We start from the raw sequence: 23,148 nt of genomic DNA, 5'->3' as shown, positions 1-23,148 counted from the left end.
AAATCCATAGGGAAAAGCGTAGATGTCCACAGTTACCCTGTACCTAATTTCTCCTCAGAAAGTGGCTTCCACTGTCCCCCTTGACCTTGAGGGAGCCCAGTGTGAGAAGATGAAGGACCACCAGGGCAGGAAGCATGTGTTCTCCTTAAGGTGAGATTGACTCCACCTGCAGCCATAAAGCTGAGGGGCTGGAGGCAGTGGTTGGAGGCAGTGGTTGAGTTTGACCCATGGCTGCTTGGGTGCCAGGCTGAGCAACGGGGCAGAGATCCTGTTTGCAGCACCATCTGAAGAGCAGGCTGAGCGCTGGCGGCAAGCCCTGGGCAGTGCAGCAGGTAGGCTTATGGGGAAGGATTGGTGATGGCAGGGGCAGGGTATTGATTCCCTAGGTCCTAAACTCCCAGTTCAACTGGCACTGGAAAATTTCACATCAAGTATTTCTAACCCCTGAGAAATACCTGGGACTTATTTTCTTTCCTCAAAGAATTCAAGGCCCAGAGATGTTAAGTAACTTGTTTAAAGTTACGCAGCTAATTGGTAGGAGGTGGAGCCTGTCTGACCCCCAGCTGCCTCATAGTCCTGTTCCACCCCCTTTGTAGTCTACCACTTTTGAAACCCACACCCAAGCCCTTCCTTCCAGGATCCTTGTGGATTCTGTTCTGTCAAGGATATTACAGGTTCTGCTTTATCTGCTCCTGAGGGATTTCTCTAATCCTCAGACACCTCTGAATGCCACCTCCTTGAGGGGTCTTGTGAACAGTGATCAAGCCCGGTTCCACCACCAGGAGGAACACCAGAAAGCACCCCCTTCAACCATTTTAGCCTTTGTTGGGTTGTGGCAAGGCTCTGTGTTGACAGTGTGATCAGGGAATGTCCTGGGGTCTGGCCCCATTCCTCAGTTTCCCCTGGGCTCTATCTTTGTGGACATCTTCCCACAACTCCTAAAAGACCTGAAGTTTCTTCAGTTTTCAGCACCTCCCACTCGTCCAGGCTGCTCCTCTCCTGGCTGTGTTGAGTGTCCAGGAGACAGGATGCCCTGGGGAAACTGCTCACCCTCACTGTCCATGTGGGATGCTCAGTAGAGCAGGGCAAAACCTCCAGGGGCAGGAGGAAGGAGCAGCAGGGGAGTTGGCTGCCTGGGATGGCTTGGGTCTGAGCCAGGGTAACTGTCCTTTTTCCCTTGCTCTACAGCCCAGAATCTAAGCCTGGAACCCAAGGCCAGACTCCTGGCAGAGAATGCAGCTGCTTTGCTCAGGTGGGATGCTTGAGTAGGTGGTGGTGGTCGGGGGCGAGGATTCTGAGCTTCAATGACTGGCACCAAGGCTATTCTCACACACAAGGTCCTGGAACTCTGACCTATTCTGCTGGGGTATGGGGGGGTCCCTTGCCTTTGAGAACCTTCAGCTACCCCTGAGAAATAGGAAGCCCTACACCCCTACTCTGGGTGCAAACCCCATTCACAGTTGTGATGGCAGAGCCCAAGCCACAAGGTTCTTTCCCCACAGATATGACTGTCACCTCCCAGAACCTCACTCCACTTCGGCTCTGCCTGCCCCATCCTCCACATTGGGCCAGACCCAGCAGATGGCCAGCTCTGCCACAGAGGCTGTATAAGACCTTTCCTGCTCCAGCCTGCCCCAAGGGAGGAGGTATCCCAGGCTTCCCTTACACATTGCTAGAAAGCTCCCCTTCTTTCCTCTTCAAACAATAGTGTTCATTTGCAGCATAGCCCAACCATCTGCCCTTGCTCATACCCTGCTCTATCTCCATCCTCTCCGACTTCCCAGCCCTGCTCCCTAGGAACAAAGGGCCAAGATGTCAGCATGTCCCTGATATTACAGACCAAGGGCAAGAAATGCAAAGGCTAGGAGAGCATTGCAGGTTGAGGCAGAGAAACCCACGACTCTTTTTTGCAGGTCCTCAGCCTCCTATAGATCCTAGCATAATTCTGATATTTAACTACCTTACCCACATCTTTCCCACCTGCAAACCAGTGGAGAGGACACTTGAGTTGGGAGATCATGGGAGAGAGATTGGAGAAAGCAGTGTGAAATCCTCCATACAGGGGACCCCAGGCCCAGTATCAGTCTGTATGTCACACACAACCATGTGCCCTATAACAGGAAGCAGCTGGCTATGGTCTCTGGTGTAATTATCCACTCGTACGCCTGCAGAGCCCATGGGTTCCAAGTTTAGATGATGTGTTGCTGAAGGGACTTGTCCTAGACACAGTGAATTCTGGGACTACCAGGATAGCCATTTTTTTTCGGCTCTGTGACTCCAGACACATGCCTAGGGAAGGATCTGAGAGTCACTTGGTCAGGTCTGGCAGCTATAGCAAGTTGGATCACGAGAATCAAGGAAATTACCTCCCATTCTTTCTATAAAACTGTTGTTGCCTGTCAGCTTCTAGAAACAGCTTCTAGAAGGAGTGTTCCAAGAGAGGCCAGAGAGCTTGATGACTGCTCAGGGAAGATTCTGGGATGGCCAGTCCCTATCTCTCTCTCTCTTCTTTCAACAGGCCTGGGCCTTGAAGTGAACCCCAGGGCAATACCAAACCTCCAGGTGCCACGTGAAGACTCTATCTGGGGAACCAGTGACAGCTATCAGCACAAGGACATCCCTACCCTGGCTGCTTCTGGGATAGACAGTTCCTTTTAGATGTATCCCATCATGATCACAAGCTGCTAGTTACCTCACTGTTACTAGTCTCTTTTTGGTTCATCTAAGTCTGGCAACCCCTACCATGTGGCAAGAAACAGCCCCTTAACTGGACTGTGGCCTCACCCCAAGATCCCTGCATGGGTGAAGAGGACAGCCTGGGAGTCTGCTAACCTAGGCAAGGCCAGGGCTACAGCATTAGTGACCCCTGGACTCCACTGGTCTCCACTCTGCTTAGAAAGGGTGACCCAAGCAGATGCCCTGCTCCTTGAGGGGAATCTGCACTGGTGAGCTCACTACACCAGGTACCTGGGGAGATGGTGTGTCAATTTGCTTTTTAAGCCAGTCCTGACCATATGCAACTAAGAGCCTGGGATGACAGATAATTTCAGACAGTACTTCCTATTTGCAAGAGCCGCTGTAATACATAAAGTGCTCCACTTTACTCTGTCCATTTGGCCACTTTATCCCCATTCTCTACCCCCTGCTGTCATGGAAATGTTGAGCCCCAAATCCCATCCCCCTTTGTAAAGAAGGTAGCCCTGGTCCTAACTACAGCTATAATGAGCTGGGCCCCTCACTCCCAGCCTTCTGAAGGAGGAAGGGAGTCCAGCCTCTCTGCTTACAGGCTTTAGCCTGGATGCTGTGGATAAAGTCGTTGCTGGCTTCATTGCCACCTCTAGATGATCCTCAGAATACACCTTGGTTGAGCTATGCATGGACACCAGAGCTCCAGAACATTTGGTGATGCTCAAAGAGTCAAAGCTGGCAGGGACCAGGTGGGAGCCCAGCCAGTACACCTCCCTGGTATCACTCAGGTCTGTGTTGCTGCTTCTGTCTCCGCCGATGCACGGCCTGGTGCAGGGCCTCCAGCAGCCGCTCCTGGTTGTTGCAGATATTGTAATGTGTCAGGTGAAGCAGCTTGTCTGTGTCCGCTGGGCTGTAGGTCACTTTTGTGTAGTGGTATGGGGAGTCAGAAGGAGAGAGGTTGACCTCCCCAGCTGCCTTCTCTGCAGGTGTCCGCCGCACCCCTGGGGAGAGAGTGCAGCCTAGCCAGGGAGGGAAAGGGCTCTGGAGAGGTAGTCTAGGGTCACTTGAAGAGAGACAGGAAGGATGCAGGTGGAACGTGGCTTACCAGGGGCTGAGTATTCCTGGAAGGAGTCATTGACCAGAGGGAAGTGCAGCACAGCAGGGGCTTCAGGCTGGGCAGGGTCAGAGAAGGCATGGCACTCCTGAGGCTGGTGCTGTTCTTCTGGACTGGGTGTGATGGGTGGGAATGGGATCCCCTGCTCCTGGCAGAACCGGCCCAAGAGTTGCAGCTGCTGCAGGGCAGGTAGAAGGCATCAGAAGAAGCAAGTTCTCCACAGTGGGGAGTTAATAGTCTGTGTTCCATTCCACATGGTGTCACTGCCATGCCTCCTAAGGGAAGCTGGGCCAGACATTTACTGAACTCCAAAGCAGATCTTGCCAGGGGCCAAGACAGGCCCAGCTGGAGTTGGCCCACCACTTCCCACTCCTGCCCCAACCTTCCAGTCCTGTAAGAAGTCCCACCCACCCCACTCCCAACCTGAAAAGCTCCATGGAGATTGTAGTCCAGTGACAGGATGAGGTCCACATCCCGGGTGGGCTGCAGGAGGGGTGGGCAGCTAGTATTGACAAAGTAGCCGACATCCAGCAGGCAAAGGTGGGGCTCCATGGGTGTCAGCTGATGGGGGAGCCCATCCAGTTTGGTAGCTGCAAAAGTGTGGGGATGGAGCAGGAGAAGCAGCAGCAGTCACTGACTCTGAGGGCTCCTCAGGGCTGACAACAAGTCTTGACACTGGTAAGAGGAGAGACTGTGTCCCTGGGCCCCTGCTCTCCTGCTAAAGAAGCACCCCCACAACCTGAACCTCCAACCCAAGGAGAGAAGAAAGGAGTCCCTGCACCCCATAGCCAGGGCACTGGTCTCAAAGGGTGTGGTGCCAAGGAGAAAGAAAGGCGAGAGTACAGTGGGTGCCGCAGGGCTCAGGCTTGATGCCTAAGACCAGGGCAAAGAAGCAGATACCTTTCCAGGTGGAGAAGTGAGGATGATGGAAATAGTCCTTGTGGAAATGGAGGCCATGTAGGAAATTATGAGTGGCCTGGGCAAGTGGGCGCCTCGTCAGAAGGTCAGTGAAAAACTCAGCAATCCTGCCAGCTCTTGTGGGTGGTTCTTCTACCTTCAGATGGGGCACCTGCTCCTTGTCTATACAGGCAGGGGTGGGAGGAACCTTTATCCCAGCCCCTGTGATGACCCTGGAGGGAAACAGTTGAGGCCCCCAAAGACCCAAGAGCCACCTCTACCATGCCCCAAACATTTCCCCAACTGGCTGCCCCTTTGCATCCAATAAAGGAACCCAAGCACCTACCCAGGCTGGCCCGATCCTGGGCCCAGCGGTCCCAGAACTGGCTGGGCTCTGAGGCCCAGTACAAACTGTCCTGGAGGCTGGCTGCATACAGATTGCTCCAGATACCTGAGAGAAGGACATGAAGGGAAGAGTCCCCTATCCCCATCACAATCCTCATGGCCCCTCCTAGACCAGGAAACTTCCCAGTGACTGAGCTGGCCAGGCTGAAGACCCACTCTCCCCACTCCACCCAGTTCTCCAGCCTGGGTGGAGAAGATGTTGCTCACCTTCCAGGTAGCAGATGCGGGACTCTGGGAGCTGCTTCACCAGCTGCCCCATGAAGAATTCAGAGCCGAAGAGCTCAGAGGGGATGAAGGCCCCATACTTGGGGAAGCCGACCTCATAGGGAGAGAACTCGCACCACTCTGTGAGGAGGCCATACACTCAGCCACAGGGCATGGGACCTTCAGACATCCATACATCCACTATGGATTTCACTTGAGGACAGCCTGGTGACTAGGAGGCTCAGACCTTGTTGCTGTGACTTTAAGTACACAACCTAAGGCCCTTGCTTCATCCAAAGGCCTAGTAAGATGACAGTCTCTGGGAAATGGCCAGCAGATGTGGGTGTAAGATCCACCTCTTATAGGCCAGGTTATCCCTTATCCCACCATCCATAAGAGCATATATCTCAGCTCTGAGGCCACTCACCGGCAAATTCAAAGGTTGTCAGGTTCTGCCCCTTAGTGTTGAGGGCACAGTAGATGGGCAGAGGATTCTGGCCACGACTCAGGGCTTCCCTTTGATCTGAGAGTTTGTGGTCACAAGGCTGGGGAAAGATGATCAGCACTAAGCCTATAGCTCCCTGGTGCCTGGAGCCCTTCCCACCCTTTACCAGGGGATAGGCTCAAGTTCTGAACCCTGCCCTGGCTTTGCACCCTATCCAGGGTCTACCCCCAACACCTCATCATGCAGCAGCGCCTCATTAATGAGGGCCCACAGGTTGGTGAAGCAGGTTGGGTGACCCAGGCGGGCACGCTCGGCTAGCTCCTGCTGATACCACTGCAGCCGGCTGGGAGCCAGCACACTCAGCTTGCTCTTCGTCACCTGGGTCTTCAGCAACTCGGTGGGCCCTGCCAGGTCCTTCTGAGACCATTCTGGGTCCTCATAGAGGTTGGCCAAGGCCCTGAGAAAAGTCAAAGCCCAGGGGAGGGGGGATGTCACTTAAGGATCCCATCCAGACTTCACATGCCTTAAACTTTCTCTTCTAGGACAACAGGTACCTCTGGCAGGCACCTTTAAGAGAGCCTGGGAGCATATTTCTCCCTAGCACATGCGTTTTCCCAGCCCTTCCAGTTTGCTCAGAGCCTCTGGGTCCTAGGAGCACCTTACCACCAGCACTCCCTCCCACAATACAACCAGCCACACACAGGCTCCAGCACTCAACTTGCTACCAGCTCACCAGGTGGAGCCTGAGGCCCCTGTGATGTAAGAGACGCAATCCAAGAGGCCCAGCTCCTTCAGAGCAGCCAGCTGCCCATACAGGGAAGTCATTGCCCGGATCCCTCCGCCAGTGGCCATAACAGCTACCACTGGGATCTAGAAGAGAGGACAGTCAGGCTTGGAAAGGCCTGAGGGATGGAAAAAGCCATGCAAGAAAACAGGTCAAGGGGCTGGGGATGTGGCTCAAGTGGGAGCGTGCTCGCCTGGCATGTGTGAGGCACTGGGTTTGATCCTCAACACCTCATAAAAAAAATAAAATAAAGATATTGTGTCCACCTAAAACTAAAAAATAAATATTAAAAATAAAAAAGAAAAAGAAAACAGATCAAGGAATCATTCAGCTTGCTTCACAACTAAGACCAGTCAATATGTGACAGGGGGACTTGGGCCAGCTCTGATTCAGAGAGGGCCTCCTGAGGGCTGGGCTTCTCCAGTTGTGAGGGGTCAGGGCCTGACAGATGCCAGGCCTCATTTCTCCCCCAGCCCCTAAGTTTCTGGTATCACTTTCTGGAAGCCTCAATACAAACTCCAAAGTCTCCCTCTATTTGCTAGATGTCATTCCCCCACTAGATGACCCAGACCCACGGGACCACCCATGCCAGGGGGCCATCCTTATACTAGCCATCTTGTCACTAATCAGTTAGATGGGACCTATTCCAAAAACCTGGACCAGGGTAAAGACCAAGAAACGAAGAGAAGAAAGCCAGCCCAGTGGGGAAGTTCCTGCCAGAGAGCTCCAAGTGCCTCATGCAAAACACTGCACTTACAGCCCCTGACTGCGTCACGCAAGAGGAAACAGGGCAGGGCAGGCGGCAGCCACAGATGTAGGTTGGCACCAGCTCTGGGCTCCTTATAAACAAACAATCTGTGTTCAACCCAGGGCCCAAGCAAGCCCAGGGCTGCCCCAACCAAATCTTGCCCAGACCCATACCTCATCCTCTCGCAGGTCTCTGTCCAGCTGCAGGGCCTGCTTCAGGGCCCCAGCTACCACCTGCTTCCTCCTGTTCAAGAAGGCCTGCTCCTCTGCACAGGGCCTGCAGCCCAGACGCACGGCCAGCTCTCGTGGGCTGGAAGAGGAGGAAAAGTCTGTGAGGCAGCTCCCAACCACACCAGAAAAAGGGAATGCTGGGCTTGCCTCAACATAGCCACTAAACTCTCAAGATTCCCCGTTCCTCAATGCACACCACCACTCCTGTGTGCTCAGAAGCCTGACATTGTGAAGTGTGACAGGGAGTTGAGGGGCCCAGACCCACACATGGACATTCACATAAGCCTGGGAATATAGGGACTGAAGGGGCCACTCAGGCCCCCGATGCAGGGACCTGAAACTGTGAATCCCACTTCCAAGGCTCATCTTCTCTCTATTACCCACCAATTCCAAAAATGACAATAGAGGGGGCATGAAAGAAGGTCCAATGCCCTCCTCCTCTCATGGTGAGAAGTTACTTCCCAAGACAGAGAGGGCTGATGGCAACTCCTCCTAAGAAGGCATTTAAGGGGCTGGGGTTGTGGCTCAGTGGTAGAGAGCGTGACTAGCACATGTGAGGCACTGAGTTCAATCCTCAGCACTACATAAAAACAAATAGGTAAAATAAAGTTATTGTATTCATCTATAACTAAAAATATTTTTCAAGGAAGTTTAAAAAAAAACATTTTAAATAAAATTTTTAAAAAAGAAGGCATTTAAGGTCCATCCACAATGGCTCCCACCCAAACAGCACAACTTCCTGTTTCATTTTCATTGCCTTCTCTGTGCCTCAAGCCCTGCTACTATCCTCACCTCCCCACCTGTTTTTTAGCCAAACATTTATTTATCCAGGGCCCAGTGTCAGGCACTGGCACCCCTCAAACTAGAGCAGAAACAAATGAAAAAACAGTTAAGAAAATAAGCTTTTTGAGGCTTCCTCTGGCACTTTGTGCTCTACATGTGAGGGAAGCGGTGCCCAGAGGTGCAACTGTGCTGCAAGCTCCCCACCTCTCCCTGTCACTTCTGCAGGCCAGAGGCCCAACCTTCACCACCCCTACCTGGTTGCTTTCCCAAGCCCCAGCCAGGCCTCTCACCCTTCTTCTTTCTTCAGTTCCACCCTCAGTAAGGGTTCCTGGAAACCATGAAAACCCCATCACAAAGCTTGGCCACCTCTGTTCGGCCCTTCCTCTCACTGGGCCCTAGATAGCCCCATACACCCTCAGGCCCCCAACCAACTCCATAGAGGCCACCCTCTTACCCAAAGCCTGGCCCTAGCACTTGTTCAGTGCACAGCCTGAGGAGAAAAGTAGCTATAGAAGCAGGCCTCTCCCTTTAAGGAAAGGGCTGGGGTCAGTGCCAGCCCAGTCTGTACCTTGAGCTTTCCTTCTCTGGGTGACCAGTACCTGTGATGTGGGAAAGATGAGTCTCACCAACTGGTCAGTGGGCAGGGTCTGTAGTGGCACCTTCAGTTGTTCCTGAGGGTCATTCTGTAGGGGAACAGAGAAAACCCATGAATCCTTTACCCTCCCTGTCAGCAAGAACCCCACCAACTCCCCTTGGCAGCAAAAAAGGAATAGGAGGGAGGGGAACAGGAACCCCATACACTCTACCCAGGGGCCTGCCTGCCTCTGTCAGGGAGAAGGGTAAAGGAAGTGGGGTACAGGCAAGCAGAGGTCAGGCTGGGAGGAGGTGCGGAGGGAGTGAGGGTGGCCTTGGGGACCCAGCTCCTGGGAATGAGGCCATTACCTGTAGATGGATGTTCAGTTCCTGCTCCCAGCAGGCTGGGAAATGGAAACAGAAAGAGCCAGTGCCCACAGAGGCCTCCTGAAGTCCCTCACAGGCCCCTGGAACTACAAGCTGAACTCTGGTCTCTGACCCTGGAAACAGGAAATAGAGCAGAGAGGACAGTGCTAGGATCTCTGCCCAAGGCATCTCTCACTATTCCTGGAGGGCATTTCCTTCTCTCTGAAATGGAGGGTTGGTTGGTCCAGGTTGGATGTTGGAGCCCACACCACACTCTGAATGCTAGGTGGAAAATCTTGGCTCCTGTGAAGCCCCAGCACAGACTTATTCTCTAGCCCTTATTCCTGCCTTTGGGAACTGAAGACAGCTAGTGCCTTCCGCTTAGAAAGGAGGAAGATAAGGAATAAAGGTGGAGGGACTTGGGGCTAGGGTTGTGGCTCAGTGGCAAAGTGCTTGCCTAGCATGCACGAGGCACTGAGTTCGATTCTTAGCACCACATAAAAATAAATAAATAAAGACATTGTGTCCACCTACAACTAAACAAACAAACAAACAAACAAACAAAAAGGTGGAGGGACTATCCCAGTAGGTTGGGAACTCACCCTTCTGGTCCCCAGTCTTTTCCAGCTGAACATGCAAGCAGGAGAGCTCCCGGGCCTGCGTTGTTAAGAGAGCTCCTCAGCTATCATCGACACCCCTGCTTGAGGACCCCACCCTCCTAGCACCCTGCCTCCTCCTCTTCAGCACTTCATTACCTTGGCTCCCAGTTACCTAGCATTTGCTTGAGATTGTACTCCCTCAAGGCACTAACACCCCAAAGCTCCCCAATCAGCTTACTCTAACCCAGGCAGCCATGGGTATGAAGAGCAAGAAGATGGCATGAGGGAACCTGGGGACCCCTAGTCACCCCCCAAGCACCATTCCTGACTCACCACCAGGATGCCATTGCTGATAAGCTGCTCCACACAGTCTGTCCTGGAAAGAGCCCCCAGTGACCCTTTGCAAGAACCCAGGTTCTCACCCCCTAGAGTCCTGGGCACCACTTCTCCACCAGGGAACGGCGCCAGCTCTGGGTGGCACTGTCATTCCCAGAAGGAAGCATTCCATTCCCACCTGGGACTGCCCCATGGCCCAACTCACAGGCTCTGCAGTTGAAACTCAACTTCTAGCCGCTCCTCACCCTGGGGAGATAGAGAAGCAAGTTAGAAAGAATGAGAAGAGCGGTGTGTGTGTATTTGTGTGTGTGTGTGTGTGTGTGTGTGTAGATTCCAACCCAGACACCAGCTAGGGATGCTGAAGTAAAGGTGAAGGAAGGGGTCTGAGGGAAGGGCCATTGTCCCTCTCCAGGCTACTGTGTCCACATTCCTTTGGCTGTTCCAAGAAAGCTGTTCTTTGGTTCAGAAGGCAAGAAAGGATGAGGAAGGTCTGCTCCTTGATGAAAAGTCACTCCTAATTGGCAGAGGCCTCTGGGATGTGACAGATACCTGGGCCAGCTACTCTCCAAAGTATCCCCTTTCCCAGGTTGGGGAGCCCCTGCTGCCTTGAGTACAGCCTTGCCTGTGAGCTCAGCGAAAAGTTCTGGTGTCTAAACTCCCCAGGCTGCAGGGTCCCCACATCAAATAGCACTGACAACACTGGGTCATCTTTGGTCAACAGGTCCTGGTCAAAGACTTTTAATTCCATGATATTCTGGAAAGGAAACAGAGTAAGAAGACTGCAGAAAGGAGGGTAAGATGGGAAAGGGGGTAGGGCAGGCAATGAGGGCCTGGGAGAGGACAGGTAGCAGTGGCTTCAAGGGGATGGTGAGTAGGGCTGGATTTGATGCCTGGCCACCTTGAGCTGGCTGTGGATTCGGAAGTGAAAGCTCTGATTCCAGATGGGGTTTCTGCTGTTCTTGACCGTGCGTGTCTGAAACCTGTGGCTGGAGGCCGTGGGCAGCCACAGAGTCACATAGCAATCAGAGGGGGTCACTGCAGGGAGGATGAACAAGTGCACAGTGATGACCAACAGCCCTTCCCAGCCCAGCCACCAGAGTCTCCATCACTCATGTCTAATGGGTGGCCCCACTGCCACCATCTACTCAGAATCTTCTCCCAGCACTCTATTCCAGGACCCCTCCTCCTATCTCTTCCCACTGACACTGCCCACTGAAGCCAGCTGTAGTACTCTCCACTTTCCTTGGCCCAGCACAGGGCCAGGGGAACAGCACACTCACCTAAGTCCTTGGAAGGCAGACCATGGGCCTGCAGGACACGCACAGTGAGCAGGCAGGTGCCAGGCACCTTTGCCTACAGAGGAGGGAAAGGGGACAGGTTTACTGCAGGTAGATGAGGCCAACAATGTCAACGTCCATAGGGGAAGCTGGGGCAGTCCCCCGAGGCCTAATCCTGAACCAAAAGGATCAGGCTCAGGCTCACCCTCCACCCCTTCAGACTTCTGATTCCATAGGAGATATGGTATCTCCTTGCTGACATCTGCCCACATCTATATAATGCTGTGTCCAGCTCTGTGCCAAGAGTTCTATATACATGAACTCATTTGTCACATGACTACCCTATGCAGGGGCCCTATTAGGATCAATCCATAAAGAAACTGAGGCATGGAGACATAGCCGCTTGCCTGGGGGAGATCTAGTTACCAGGCTAGTTCCAATTTAAGCCCCATACACAGGTACTTCTATATCCTGAATACAGCATCCTTCAGTCTTTCCATCCCACAGCCTCACCACACACCCCAGCTAAGCAGCTTTGAGTCTGGTCTCGGGCAGATTGGGATGTAAGCTATCAAGGGAGATGAAGGGGTATGTCAGGGCCTTGGACATCATGGATGAGCCATTTCCTATACTGTCCACCCCATTCTGGAAATGGGCTCTCTGCTCTATGATGGTCTCCAGAGAGCTCCCTCCAAACACACTCCTTGGTTCGGGTTTATAAAGTAGCCAGGGCAGAGAAAGCCTGTGCCAACTAGTACTTCCCGTTGATTTTCAGTTCTGCCTCTGGAAGGGTGCTGACAGATCAAGTCCAAGAAGCTACCAAGGTCAGGATCAGAGATGGGGAAGCTCATCCACCTGTGGCAGCCCTGGGGCTCTTGCATCCCAAGCAATTGAGTCAGAAGGAGCATCAAGCAGCCACTTCCTTCTGGGGCCCCAGGACAGCAGCTGGGAGCCTTTGAGTTTCCAAGACCCAATTCCCTGTGGTCAACCTGGAGCCATTTCCAGGACAGAAAGAACTTGGGGTAGTCCCTCACCCAGGTCACTGCTTCTCCCCTGGCTACTACTAACTGGTCTCATCTTGCAACCAGCAAATATTCCTTGCTAAACCTCAAGAAGACCACAGCTTCTCTAAGAAATAGCAATAATCAGACCCTGGATGGGGATCTGGGTTTGAAGTGAGGGCCCAGTGCCCTGGAAGGCCTTACCAGAGCCATGAGGCCAAGTTCTCAGGAGCAGGAATGATGAGGCAGCAGCCACAGGACCAAGGACTTCCAGCTTTTAACCCAGAGACAGGGTGCTCTAGCTAGCCCCGAGCACCTCCCCAGCCCCTCCCATATGCCTCTTTCACTCCACCCAAGGCCCACACACACCACCTGTCCAGGAAATGAGGCACCTTAAGCATGTCCCAGAGCCACTGACACCCTCTTGTGTCAGCCCTGGTTCCCCGAGGTCCCACTCTGCAGCCATCACCATCTGGGCCTGCCCCAGTCAGCCCTGACTTATAGGAGGGAGCTCCGGGAGAGGTGCTGTCAGGTGTTGAGCAGAAGGAAGGCAGACAGTGGGTCCCACAGCAGTGGTGAACAGAGGAGTTGAGCATCTTCAGCAGCAGGGTATTGCGCAACCTCCCAGCGCCAGTAAGACAGGAATGCCCAGTCCTGACTGGAGCCCTTTGCCAATCTGAGAGGAGTACCCCAGGCTCCATCACAACTGGCAGGGGGTGTGGCTGTCACATAAAATAGCCCTTCAAAGCCATGTCTGGATTGCCTCCACCCTTGGAGTTGGGTGGCCGGGGATAAGGCTGGTAGGTTGACATTCCTGCTCTTCAGATGGGTGCAGAGGGAGGCTGAGTGTGGAAACCAAATCTTTCCTCAGAGGGATGTCCCAGGAGGGGTAGGGTTTTTGTCCCTTCCCGCCAGTGCTTGTTGTAGAATAGAGGTTACCCTAGGACAAGAGATCCCACCTGCAGCCATGGAGCCAGGGGACAAGAGCAAACCAGGCCAGGATAAACCTGCGAATAGCATTAGAGGCCTTCAGCCAAGGAGGGCCCAGTCAGGCAGTTACAAGACTGAGGTCAGTCCATTTTTCTCATTGAGGGACTGCATAGGCTGTCACAGACAAGGGGTCTGGGTAGCAAACAGCTTCCCATGCCTGGATCTGGCCCACAGCCCCAGACAGGGTTACCCTGAAATTTTCACCTAAACCCTCAAGCCCTCATTGGGCCACAGGAACTACTGTGACAGGGAGTATCAGAACAAATGACTCACAGCTACCTTTTATTGACCACTTCCTTTGTGCTGGTCCATGCTGGACCTTACAGATATCATCTCCATCCCTGTGCGGTAGAACCATTATTATCTCCAGTTTACAGCCAGGACACCAATGCCAACAGGTGGTGACTTGCCCAGAGTCTCAACACTGGTAAAAGGTGCTGTAGGACCTGATCCCCACTCCTCCTCATCTGTGTGGCAACTTCCTGGGCACGCTCACTCAAACCTGCCTGGCATCTCCTAATCACATCCCAAGATCATATCCCAAGATCATCCAAGGCTGATTCCAAATTAAGCTGGACCCTGAGCAGCAGACAAGTACTTAAACTCCAGGTGGTCTCTAGAATTAAGCCAGCAGCCTAGGAGGGGCTCAACCTCTCCCTCAAGATGTCCTTAGCAGTATTCACCAGTGGTACATCAGTCAAGGACTGCAGCCTTAGTTAGGGAGTCGAGCAGCTGGAAATAACTGTACTTGAGGTCATATTCCATGTCATACCAGAAGTTCACTGTGGGGAGAACAGAGATCTGAACATGAGGGTCCCTCTTTTAATCCCGAGCCCCCAACCTCTCCCAAAGATGCCCTACTGGGCCTTGACAGGGCTTTCCCTTGGGTGGCCTGTGTGTTCCTCACCAGCAATGCAGCCATGGGACTGCTGGACATGGTGGAACCATAGAGATGGCAGGTAGAGCAGCTCACCAGCCCGCACAGTACAGCGGAGGGCCTGTGCCTGACTGTAACTGGGGTACTGGGTCAAGTCTGGAGCCAGTGGGTCTAGTGGGATCCAGGGCACCTAGGGACACAGCAGTTTCCAGGAAACAGGCCCCAAAGTTCCAGGTCCTCCAGCTCTGTCCCTTCCCAAGCTGAATACCATGAACCCTGCTCTACTTAGCATGGAAAAGCCCCATACTTACAATTTTTCAGAGCAAGGTATCACCTCCCCAGACCTTTTGTGCTTATCCTCTGGGGCTCAGGTTCTTGCTCCTTCCCCTCCCCAGAACCCAGGAACAGAACAGATACCTTCTCCATGGCTTCTTCATCCACCATCTTAAAGGTACCCTCTTCAGTTAGTTGGTAGGTTGCAGGTGTGTACAGTTCTAAAGCCCAAGGGAGAAGGTTGTGGGGAACCTCAAGTGACCCACAGCTTGCCAGTTCCTCCCTACCCCAGCCAGCACACATGTTCCCTAGGTACAGGGTCCAGAGGGTTGGGAGTCCTGGTGCACTTTAGACCTGTGGTCATGTTTCAGGCCTAGGCACCAGCCTGCCCCGGGATCTTGCTGTCCTCCCTCCACCGCAGGCCACCTGTTCCCCCAAAGCCCCCTCCAGGCCATGTCCCCTACCGTAAGGGATGAAGGGCCGGTCACTGGGTGGATGTAACAGAAAGTGTTTCTCCCCTGAGACCACACAGTACAGGTTCTCATAGTGGTCCTTGTGCACTGTCAATGTAAGTAAAGCCTGGAGGTGAGGTTGGAGGACAGAGGGGAGCCAACCACCTCAACCCTGAAGCTCAAGACTGCCTATGGCAAAAGGAAGAGATCATAAAGGGTCATCTGGCTCAAGGAGACACCAAGGATGCTGGTGGACATTGCAGAACTCAGCACACCAGGGAACAGATCTGGTCAGGCCCTGGGCTCACCTCCACCAAGAGGGGAAGTGGTGCCATCAGATTTCTCCTAAATTCCCTCCTGACCTAGTTGGCCTTCAGAGAGCTTCTAGGGATCAACAGGAAAAAAAAATGGTGCACTTTGGTCTCAATACCATGGGTAGCTACCCAACTCAGCTGTCAGGGGAGACCTTTTGTGGTGCCGGAGTCTAGAACCCCAAGGGAAATGTGAAAGAACAGCCAGCCTATCTTCAGTCCAGCCCAACCTTCCTCACCGGAACTCATCTTCCCTTCCTCTGCCCCTCCAGCTTGTTCCCCAACACCTACAGGATGTCACTGCAGCTGCCTCCCCCAGCCAGAAGTTCACAGCATCAGGCATCTTTCCTGTGGGGCAGATGGCAAGTTAGGAAGGACATGCTAGCTGGGCCAACACACAGGGATACTAGGCAAAAAGCTGGGTGGGAGTGAAGAAATCTCAAGGAGAAGAGGAAGAAGTTGGGAGTGCTTCCTTATTCATCTAATATGAAGTCAAGGCCTGAGGAAGGCAGGTGGGTAGCACCTGACCACACAGGCCCAAGTGTGTGGACCAAATAAAAAGCAAAGGGAGAGAATGAAAAAGCAGACTGATCCCTTCCTTCCCAGATTCACTGCCCTGCCTCCTGGTCAGAGATCACCTTGCACCCCCCTTCCCCACCTGCCTTCACTCACCCAGTGCCTCAGAGGCCCAGGGTACATGAGGCTCCAGATCAGACAGCAGTTGGGGCAGCTCAGTGGGCAGGTTGGAACACTGCTTCTGCACATAGAGGACTCCTGGGTGTTGGGCCTGGCCCTCCAGCACATCCAGTACATAGCTGAGGGGCAGGCGGCGCTCAGCAGGCATTACAAAGCGGTCCCCTCGCACTGCATCTGCATAACCGTCTGGAGTCACAGCCACACTCACCTCTGTGGAACCCACTGTGGCTCTGGAGGAATGGATACTCAGCTCATGCCCAGTTGTCAGTAATCACTGCCCATCCACCACCCCAGGGAGGCTCCCACCTTAAGTAGGGGAGGGACCACTTCTGGAGAGCTGACCAGTGCTTCAGGGCATTTCGAATAATGCATGGCCTGTTGGGGCACACCCAGTCCCGATAGAAGTGGAGTGGAGTAGGGGGCTCATCCAGGTAAGGCACATCAAGAGGCACACTGAGCTCTGAGAAAAAGAGGGAAAGGCGGGTGGTGGTGGTGGGGAGGCTGAAGGCAGCAGCACTCAGTCTTTGTCCCATTTCCTGCATAAGAAATACCCTCCCTAGGAAGGCCATACTATGTCACTAAGCCATGCCCACTGGTGACCATAGGACCCTAGACAACCAGGAATAGAAGAGTGAGAAGTTGAAGTGAGAAAGCATAAAGTAACACACACCAAGATGGGCCACCATGGGCTGCTGCTCAGCCTATGACCTAAATCCTACATGGGTCCATGTATTGGCTTTATACAGTAGACCCTCGGCTTTCCCATAAGGAGGGCAAATCTTACAGCATCCATTTGGAAATGGAGCCACAGAATTGGTGGTGGGAGGTCTAGAATGACTAGGGACAAGGCCCAAGGCCATGGCTGGGCTGGGGGTGAGGCTCTAGAAAGACCCCTTCAAAAGTGACACATCTGAGCACCTGGAATGTGCTCACACTTGGCCTGGTCAGTGTGGATATCAAAGGATGATCCAATAATCATCTCAAGCAGCTTACAATCTACCTGGGGTGAAAAGATACCAGATGAAATAGAGGCTAAACTGTGTTTTGGGTCTCACTGAACAGCAGCATCGTCCTTAGATACCCAGGGCCACCATGTATATTTGAGCAGCTTACGCAATGTGCCACCTGTTTGGATGTCTACAGTGGTCCTACATCACCCTTAAATGCAATCTATTATTTATGACTCACCCTTAGTTGCTCCTGTCATCTTACTATTTCTCAAAGCCACTATCTCTTTCTTTCCTCTGCTACTTTGGGTCCTCGTTAAAAAATTACAATATTGAGGATTCCTTCCCTGAGCACTTTTTTTTTTTTTTTTTTTTGCAGTACTAAGGATTCAACTTGGAAGTGCTCCACCACTGAGGTATATCCTGGTTTATTTTTATTTATTTATTCTTTTGTGTGTGTGTGTGTGTAGGGTGGGGTACTGGGGATTGAACACAGGGCCTCATGGCATGCTAAGCACGTGCTCCATCACTGAGCTACACCCCCCAATCCTGCTCTTTTAGACAGGGTCTCACTCAGTTGACAAGGCTGGCCTTCAACTTGCAATCCTCCTGCCTCAGCACCCCGAGTTGCTAGGTTGTCCACTCTAAAATTGCAATCCATTCCCAATTCTTAAATCCCTTATTTTTTCTTCTTAGTGTTTATCACCAAATGACATGCTATATATTTCACTTATTTAAAATTGTTTATTGGTCTGTCTCCCTCGAAAGACTGAAGCTACATAAGGTAGTTTGTCTTGTTCACCGATGCATCCCTAGAACAGTACCTAGCATATGGCAGGTGCTCAGTAAATATTTGCTTAACAGTTGAATGAAAGTCTCCAATATCTTGGCTGAATGATTTCTGCAGGGAATCATCAAACCATTCAACTGTTTTTTTCTGGCCTAATTCTACTCCCCCTCAGAGTATCCATTATCTGGCCCAGTCATTTGAAAATACAATCTGAACTCCTCACGCCCCTAGTAAAGAATCCTTTGATGGCTTACCACTATTCATTACAGCATAATCTGCATTCAAGGTGTTCCATCATTAGGCCCAACCTATTTTTCCAGTTTGATTTGCTCCTGACTCCTGCCTTCCCCTTACCACACACCCTCTACTCAGGCAGTACCACACTTTGTTCCTGCTGCTCACTCAGACTAAATGCCTTTCTCCAGATTTTTACAAGAGCATAGGGCTTCGCTTTCCTCCTCCTTGGCCCCAATCAGTGGTTACTACAACCTGCTCCAATGACCATGTCATTCATTTTCACCTCTAAGGTCATACTCCACCTCTCATGCTATGTCTTTATGCCAGTAATCCTTACCTTGCAATCAGTAAGAAAGCAAATGTCTTAAGATCAGAAACTGAAACTGAATGGGAAGACCTTGGTGGGCCCAAGAAAACTGAAAATGAAAAATCTGGCATGTGTGTTTATTTTTCCTGGGTAGGGACAAGATGGGCTCTGCCATCTCCCAAGCAGTTACCCTGGGAGATGGGCTGAGGCTAGTACATCTCCCTGTTGTACTCATTAGGCTTTATTCCTTTTTGCCTCTGCTGTTCTGGGAATTGAACTAAGGCCTCATTCATGCCAAGCAAGCACTCTACCACTAAGCTACCCCACCGAGTCATGGGATTCATAAAACATGTGGAAACTGCCTTTTTCTTTTCATCCTTTGGATTTTTAACAATTGTATCAGATTTCCTTGCTTATCATTCCTTTAGAGAATGGCTATTTTTCTCTCCTGGGGCTTCAGAGAGAGAATTTCAAAGGGATCCAAACAATTCCTTTGACCCAACAGTTCTAAGAATTTAACCAACAAAAGTATTTGCACAGGGCTGGGGTTGTAGCTCAGTGATAGAGTGCGTGCCTCGCATACATGAGGCACTGGGTTCAATCCTCAACACCACATAAAAGTAAATAAAATACAGATATTGTGTCCATCTACAACTAAATATATATATATATATATATATATATATATATATATATATATATATATATATTTAAAAAGTATTTGCACTTGTGCACAAAAACTGCTCCAGACACTGTTCCCTGAATGCACCAAGCAGTCTCCCACCTAAGGAGCTGCTGGCCCTGCACTTGTCTTCTAACCAACTTCATGATTTACATGTTCAGTGCGGTTGTCTGTCACCTCACTTAGAATGTAAGCTCTAAGAGCTTGTTTTATTCGTGCAATGATGTACCGCAATATACTAAACAGAACCTAGCACATGGAGGTGCTTAAAGAATATATTAAATGAAAACTCAAGTATTAGCTGTAGAATTATTGAAAACAATAGACTAAAAATGACTGACATGCCTATCAATAGTGGGCTGCTTCAGTGAATTTCACCGTTTCACAGATGAATGAGATAGATGTGGAATGACTTCCAGGATGCACAATGCAGAAAAGTTTTTAAAAGGGTACAGTCCTGTGTGCATGGATTTAAAAAGAATCTACCTGGAAGAATGCAAAGTGGGGCTGACAGTGGGAAGCTTATTTTATTTACATTAAATACTCAGGTCAGGTGCCTGTGTTGCTGGTCAGTGATACAAAATCATTAAAAATAAATAAGAAATAAGGAAGGAGAGAAAAAAGAAAAATCATTTAAAAACAGGCCTGGTGGTACAGGCATGTAATCCCAGTAACTCAGGAGGCTGAGGCAGGAGGATGGCAAGATCAAGGCCAGCCTGGATAACTTAGTGAGACCCTATTTCAAAATAAAAGGGGCTCATTGGTAGAGTGTCCTTGAGTTCAATCCCCAGTACTGATACAAACAAGTATATAATAAAAACAGAAAGAAGAAAAATTTAAAAAGCCAGGAGGTTGCGGGGTGCGGGTGATGAGGAAGGACTAGAGGAAGAGAGGAAAGGGGAAAGGAAAAAAAAAAAAAAACAGTAAGGGTAAGAACCAGGATCACTTGAACAGCTGTCTACAATTCTCCCAAAACTTTGCACTGCCCACAGCTTGGAGGAGTCTGTTCTGAATAAAGACGACTGTCTCCTTTCTGCAGGGGTTCAGAGACAGAAGCCCACCACCACCTGTGGACATTTGAGGTTACAAATGAGACTTCTTTACGGGAAGAGCAACAATGCACTGCCCAGATTTATTAAGCACAGACTGACCCTGGGAACCCAGCACAACACTACCAGGCCTTGAAATAACGAAAACACACACTCCATAAAGCCACAGCGCGTGCGACCGCGACCCACCGGCCGGCTGGGGGAGGGGCCGTGACTAGAGCGAGCCTAGCGGGGGTGCCAACCACTCTCGCGCAGGGGTGCGAGGTGTCGGCGGTCCCCGGGACCCCTCTCGCGTCGGGCGCCTGCCCCGGTAGCGCACTCACCCCGTGCCGCGGCCGGGAACTCTCGTAACGCCCTTTGCAAAGCGTCCAAAGCCGCCGCCGCCATGATTCCAGCCGCCCGAAGCCCCGCCCCCGGCCGGCCCCGCCCCACACTCTTCCCCTCTCGCCAGGCCGCTGGACCCCTTTCCACTGGATGGAGCGAGAAGCAGTGATTTCTTTCGCCGGCCTCACTTGCTGCCACCCCAAAGTTAACAAATGATTGTATTTATTGACAAGTTCATACATCAGTACAAACGGACACGTTAAAAACAGCTCCCGCCCCGTGCGGCTGGGGAGGAGACAAGCGCCACTGCCGGAACAAAGTATAAAAGTTATAAATAAGGGGCTTTCAAAACTGGGACGGGGTAGTATGGACAGGGGCGGCAGTTACCGGTGGCCTCAGACATGCAGAAGGGGTCGGGGTGCCGACACGGCCACAAGACCCCCACCCACCCTGGGCAGGGGATAGGGAAAGGGCAGCTACCTTCTCACAAACCTAAGCAGGAATGTAGCTCTCTCCTAAAGCATCTGACTGAGGATTGCTAAGAACCTGGCCCCGGGGTGGAGCAAGGGGGTTGCAGTGCCAAGCCTGAGCCTTTGTGGTGGGCTGTGGCTGTTGGTGGTGATGGGGGCGGGCACAGCTGGAGTGAATTTCTACCCTCAGGCAGGCAGCTACAGCGCTGACAGGGGTCCACAGCCAGCTGTGAGAGTTTTGGAGGCCAGGATTTCATTTGAGTTTGACCATGCAGATGCTGGTGTAGAGAAGAGTGGGGGCATGAAACGTTTTGGTCTTCTTAGGGCATTCAGGCTGATTGAACAGAGCTGGGCATGCTCCATAACCCAATTTTTTTCATAGCTTCTACATACAGAGCTTGCAGCCAGATAAGCCGGCTTTTTTGTGGCCTGAAGCTGTGGTAAAAGCTGCCCTGCTTTACCTGGGGCAGAGAGAAGCAGGAGGGCCCAGAGACACATTCTTCACCCCTACTCTGAAACAACTGCATCACTACTTGGTCCAACACCATGGGCCTACTACACCCTCTCCTTCCCCTCAACCCAAGAATGGCCCCTTAAATTCTAATCTGTCCCTCACCTCTGCCACTTACCTGTCCCACCTACCACTTTTCCTGTGTGCCTCTTGGCCCTGCTGCCTCCCTCCCCACAACCTCCAGTATCTATAGAGCCCTTGATGGGTACCCAGCACTGTCTTTGAGGAGGCTCCTCATACTAGGTGTCTAATGGTCCATCACATAGCTAGGCTGTGGACATGAAGAATCCAGAATTTGGATGTAGTGTGTTCCATTCCTTTTTAAGTTCCACACAAGTTAGGGTAGTGAAACTGAGGCAGAATATGAGAGGAACCCAGGCACATATCAGCCATCCAAGGACTTTAGCAATGAGCACCCAACTGTTTGTGTGTGTACATTTTGTACGTATATGTGAGACTTCATCTGTGGCCAAGGTCCTCAGAAGGTGTGTAAGTGCCCTGTAAACCATGAAGGAAATTTCACACAGGCTTCTGACAGCATCACTCAGGATGCAGGGAGAACTTGGTGACCCTTGGGCTTCTGTAGCCTGCTGAGGACTAGGGCTGGAGGATAGAGAAGGCTAAGGAACTAAGGAAAGGAGGACAGGGCTTCATGTTTGCCCAGCAGAGGACCTTACTGTCCTGCAGCAATGGCACAGAGCTGGATCCACAAGCTCTGCCAGAGAGAGAAAAGGGGGCACAAGGGTAGAGACAATACGAGGGCCCTCTTGGGGGTTGAGTGGAAGTGGAATGTGGAGGCTCAGGTCCTGATACCAATTTGAGTTTCCTGATGGCTGGGGATGCTCTGGAAGTCCTGGCAGCTCTGTCCGCCTTCCTAAACTGCCAGGAACTGGGGGAAACAACGCCTGCTCTGGCAGCCAGGAGAGTGTAGCTGGTGTGGGAGGGGAAAGGAAATAGAGGTGAAAGTCCTCAGTTGACTGAAGGGCATTGAATACCACATTACCTCTCACCTCTACCCCCATGGAGTACCCTGTGAATGCTCCACCCCAGGGAGCTGATCCCTGAAGTAATTTCAAATGGCTTCTAAAAAAGAGGGCAAGCCCTTCCCAGTGTCCCCCAGATGGGGCAGGCTGCCCTCCTAGCCCTCACAGCACCATGATGACAAAGACCCAAGACCTACCCCTGCCATGACCCACTAGAACGGCTGTGGAGGCTGGAGTTTCAAAGATGTGAGGCAACAGTCTAGGAAATAAATTAATAAATACAGGGGCTCCTGGAGTAGTAGCTGGGAAAGCTGCTTCACCTCTGAGCACTGATCCCTGCTATCCACTCCCCACAGGTTTTGGTAAGTGGAAGAGGGGCTGCAGTTTGGAATGGGGAAGCATTCACTTGGGACAGGCTTCTGAAGCTAGAGTCTGCGTTCCATTCGCTGCTCCACGGCTCGAAGCAACAACTCTGAGTATTGCTCTAGTAGGGCCTGTGTCTGCTCAGCTCCCACAGCCCCAGGGCTACCGCCTGGACTGGACAAGGCTGCACCAGCCAGGGCCTCTAGCTCCTGACGCACTGAAGAGAAGGTGTCTCTGAGGAGCTGAGTGATTCGACTTTGCTCTGCTGAGGGCGTCTTGCAGCCAGCCACCTGCAATAAGACCCCTAGAAGTGAGCTGAAGGAACAGTGAAGGGTCTTGTCAATGTATATGTAAAAGGGAGGGGCCCCACCTGCTCCAGGTACCCGTAGGTACCTAGTTCAAGAGGTCTGGACTGGCCTATAACTCCCTTGCTGCC

The 23,148-nt window shown here is 51.9% G+C and overlaps 4 protein-coding genes across 13 annotated transcripts in view; 1 reads left to right on the top strand and 3 right to left on the bottom strand.

The window, feature by feature from the left end:
• Sptbn5 (spectrin beta, non-erythrocytic 5) overlaps nt 1–1,265 on the top strand; it is a 46,161-nt gene extending 44,896 nt beyond the window's left edge. The window contains 3 exon segments of the mRNA XM_071607413.1: nt 59–150; nt 247–332; nt 1,189–1,265. Of these exon segments, the coding sequence (XP_071463514.1) occupies nt 59–150; nt 247–332; nt 1,189–1,265 (255 nt within the window).
• A 1,792-nt stretch (nt 1,266–3,057) lies between these two features.
• On the bottom strand, nt 3,058–13,632 carry Pla2g4b (phospholipase A2 group IVB). Its single transcript, XM_027925326.2, has 20 exons — nt 12,655–13,632; nt 11,453–11,525; nt 11,071–11,207; nt 10,795–10,926; nt 10,378–10,418; nt 10,170–10,212; nt 9,840–9,894; nt 9,241–9,371; nt 8,898–8,981; nt 8,589–8,626; nt 7,459–7,594; nt 6,487–6,623; nt 5,988–6,210; nt 5,736–5,853; nt 5,312–5,449; nt 5,046–5,150; nt 4,703–4,882; nt 4,226–4,392; nt 3,794–3,980; nt 3,058–3,689 (listed from the first exon to the last, which is right to left on the bottom strand). Exons 1-20 carry the CDS (start codon nt 12,661–12,663, stop codon nt 3,469–3,471), a joined length of 2,355 nt encoding a protein of 784 aa, XP_027781127.2. The 5' UTR covers nt 12,664–13,632; the 3' UTR covers nt 3,058–3,468.
• A 77-nt stretch (nt 13,633–13,709) lies between these two features.
• Jmjd7 (jumonji domain containing 7) lies at nt 13,710–20,492 on the bottom strand. Of its 2 annotated transcripts, XM_027925334.2 has the most exons (8): nt 20,385–20,492; nt 16,356–16,509; nt 16,026–16,279; nt 15,645–15,701; nt 15,055–15,150; nt 14,735–14,811; nt 14,348–14,507; nt 13,710–14,222 (listed from the first exon to the last, which is right to left on the bottom strand). In XM_027925334.2, the coding sequence occupies exons 1-8, from the start codon at nt 20,446–20,448 to the stop codon at nt 14,134–14,136; spliced, it is 951 nt and encodes a 316-aa protein (XP_027781135.1). In that variant the 5' UTR covers nt 20,449–20,492; the 3' UTR covers nt 13,710–14,133. The 2 variants fall into 2 exon arrangements, with proteins under 2 accessions (XP_027781135.1, XP_027781141.1); XM_027925340.3 differs by lacking the exon at nt 15,645–15,701.
• Nucleotides 20,493–20,590: 98 nt separating this feature from the next.
• The window catches only part of Mapkbp1 (mitogen-activated protein kinase binding protein 1), a 54,450-nt gene continuing 51,892 nt past the window's right edge, over nt 20,591–23,148 (bottom strand). For all 9 annotated transcript variants that reach the window (XM_027925303.2, XM_027925321.2, XM_027925315.2 and 6 more), the window contains one exon: nt 20,591–23,002. In XM_027925303.2, coding sequence (XP_027781104.1) covers nt 22,775–23,002 — 228 coding nt within the window. In that variant the 3' untranslated portion in view covers nt 20,591–22,774. The remainder of the gene's footprint in view (nt 23,003–23,148) is intronic.

This window comes from Marmota flaviventris, chromosome 2 (assembly GCF_047511675.1).
Source record: "Marmota flaviventris isolate mMarFla1 chromosome 2, mMarFla1.hap1, whole genome shotgun sequence".
Lineage (NCBI taxonomy): Eukaryota > Metazoa > Chordata > Mammalia > Rodentia > Sciuridae > Marmota > Marmota flaviventris.
Note: the sequence above shows the minus strand (reverse complement) of the source record. Positions and strands in the feature narration are given on the sequence as shown.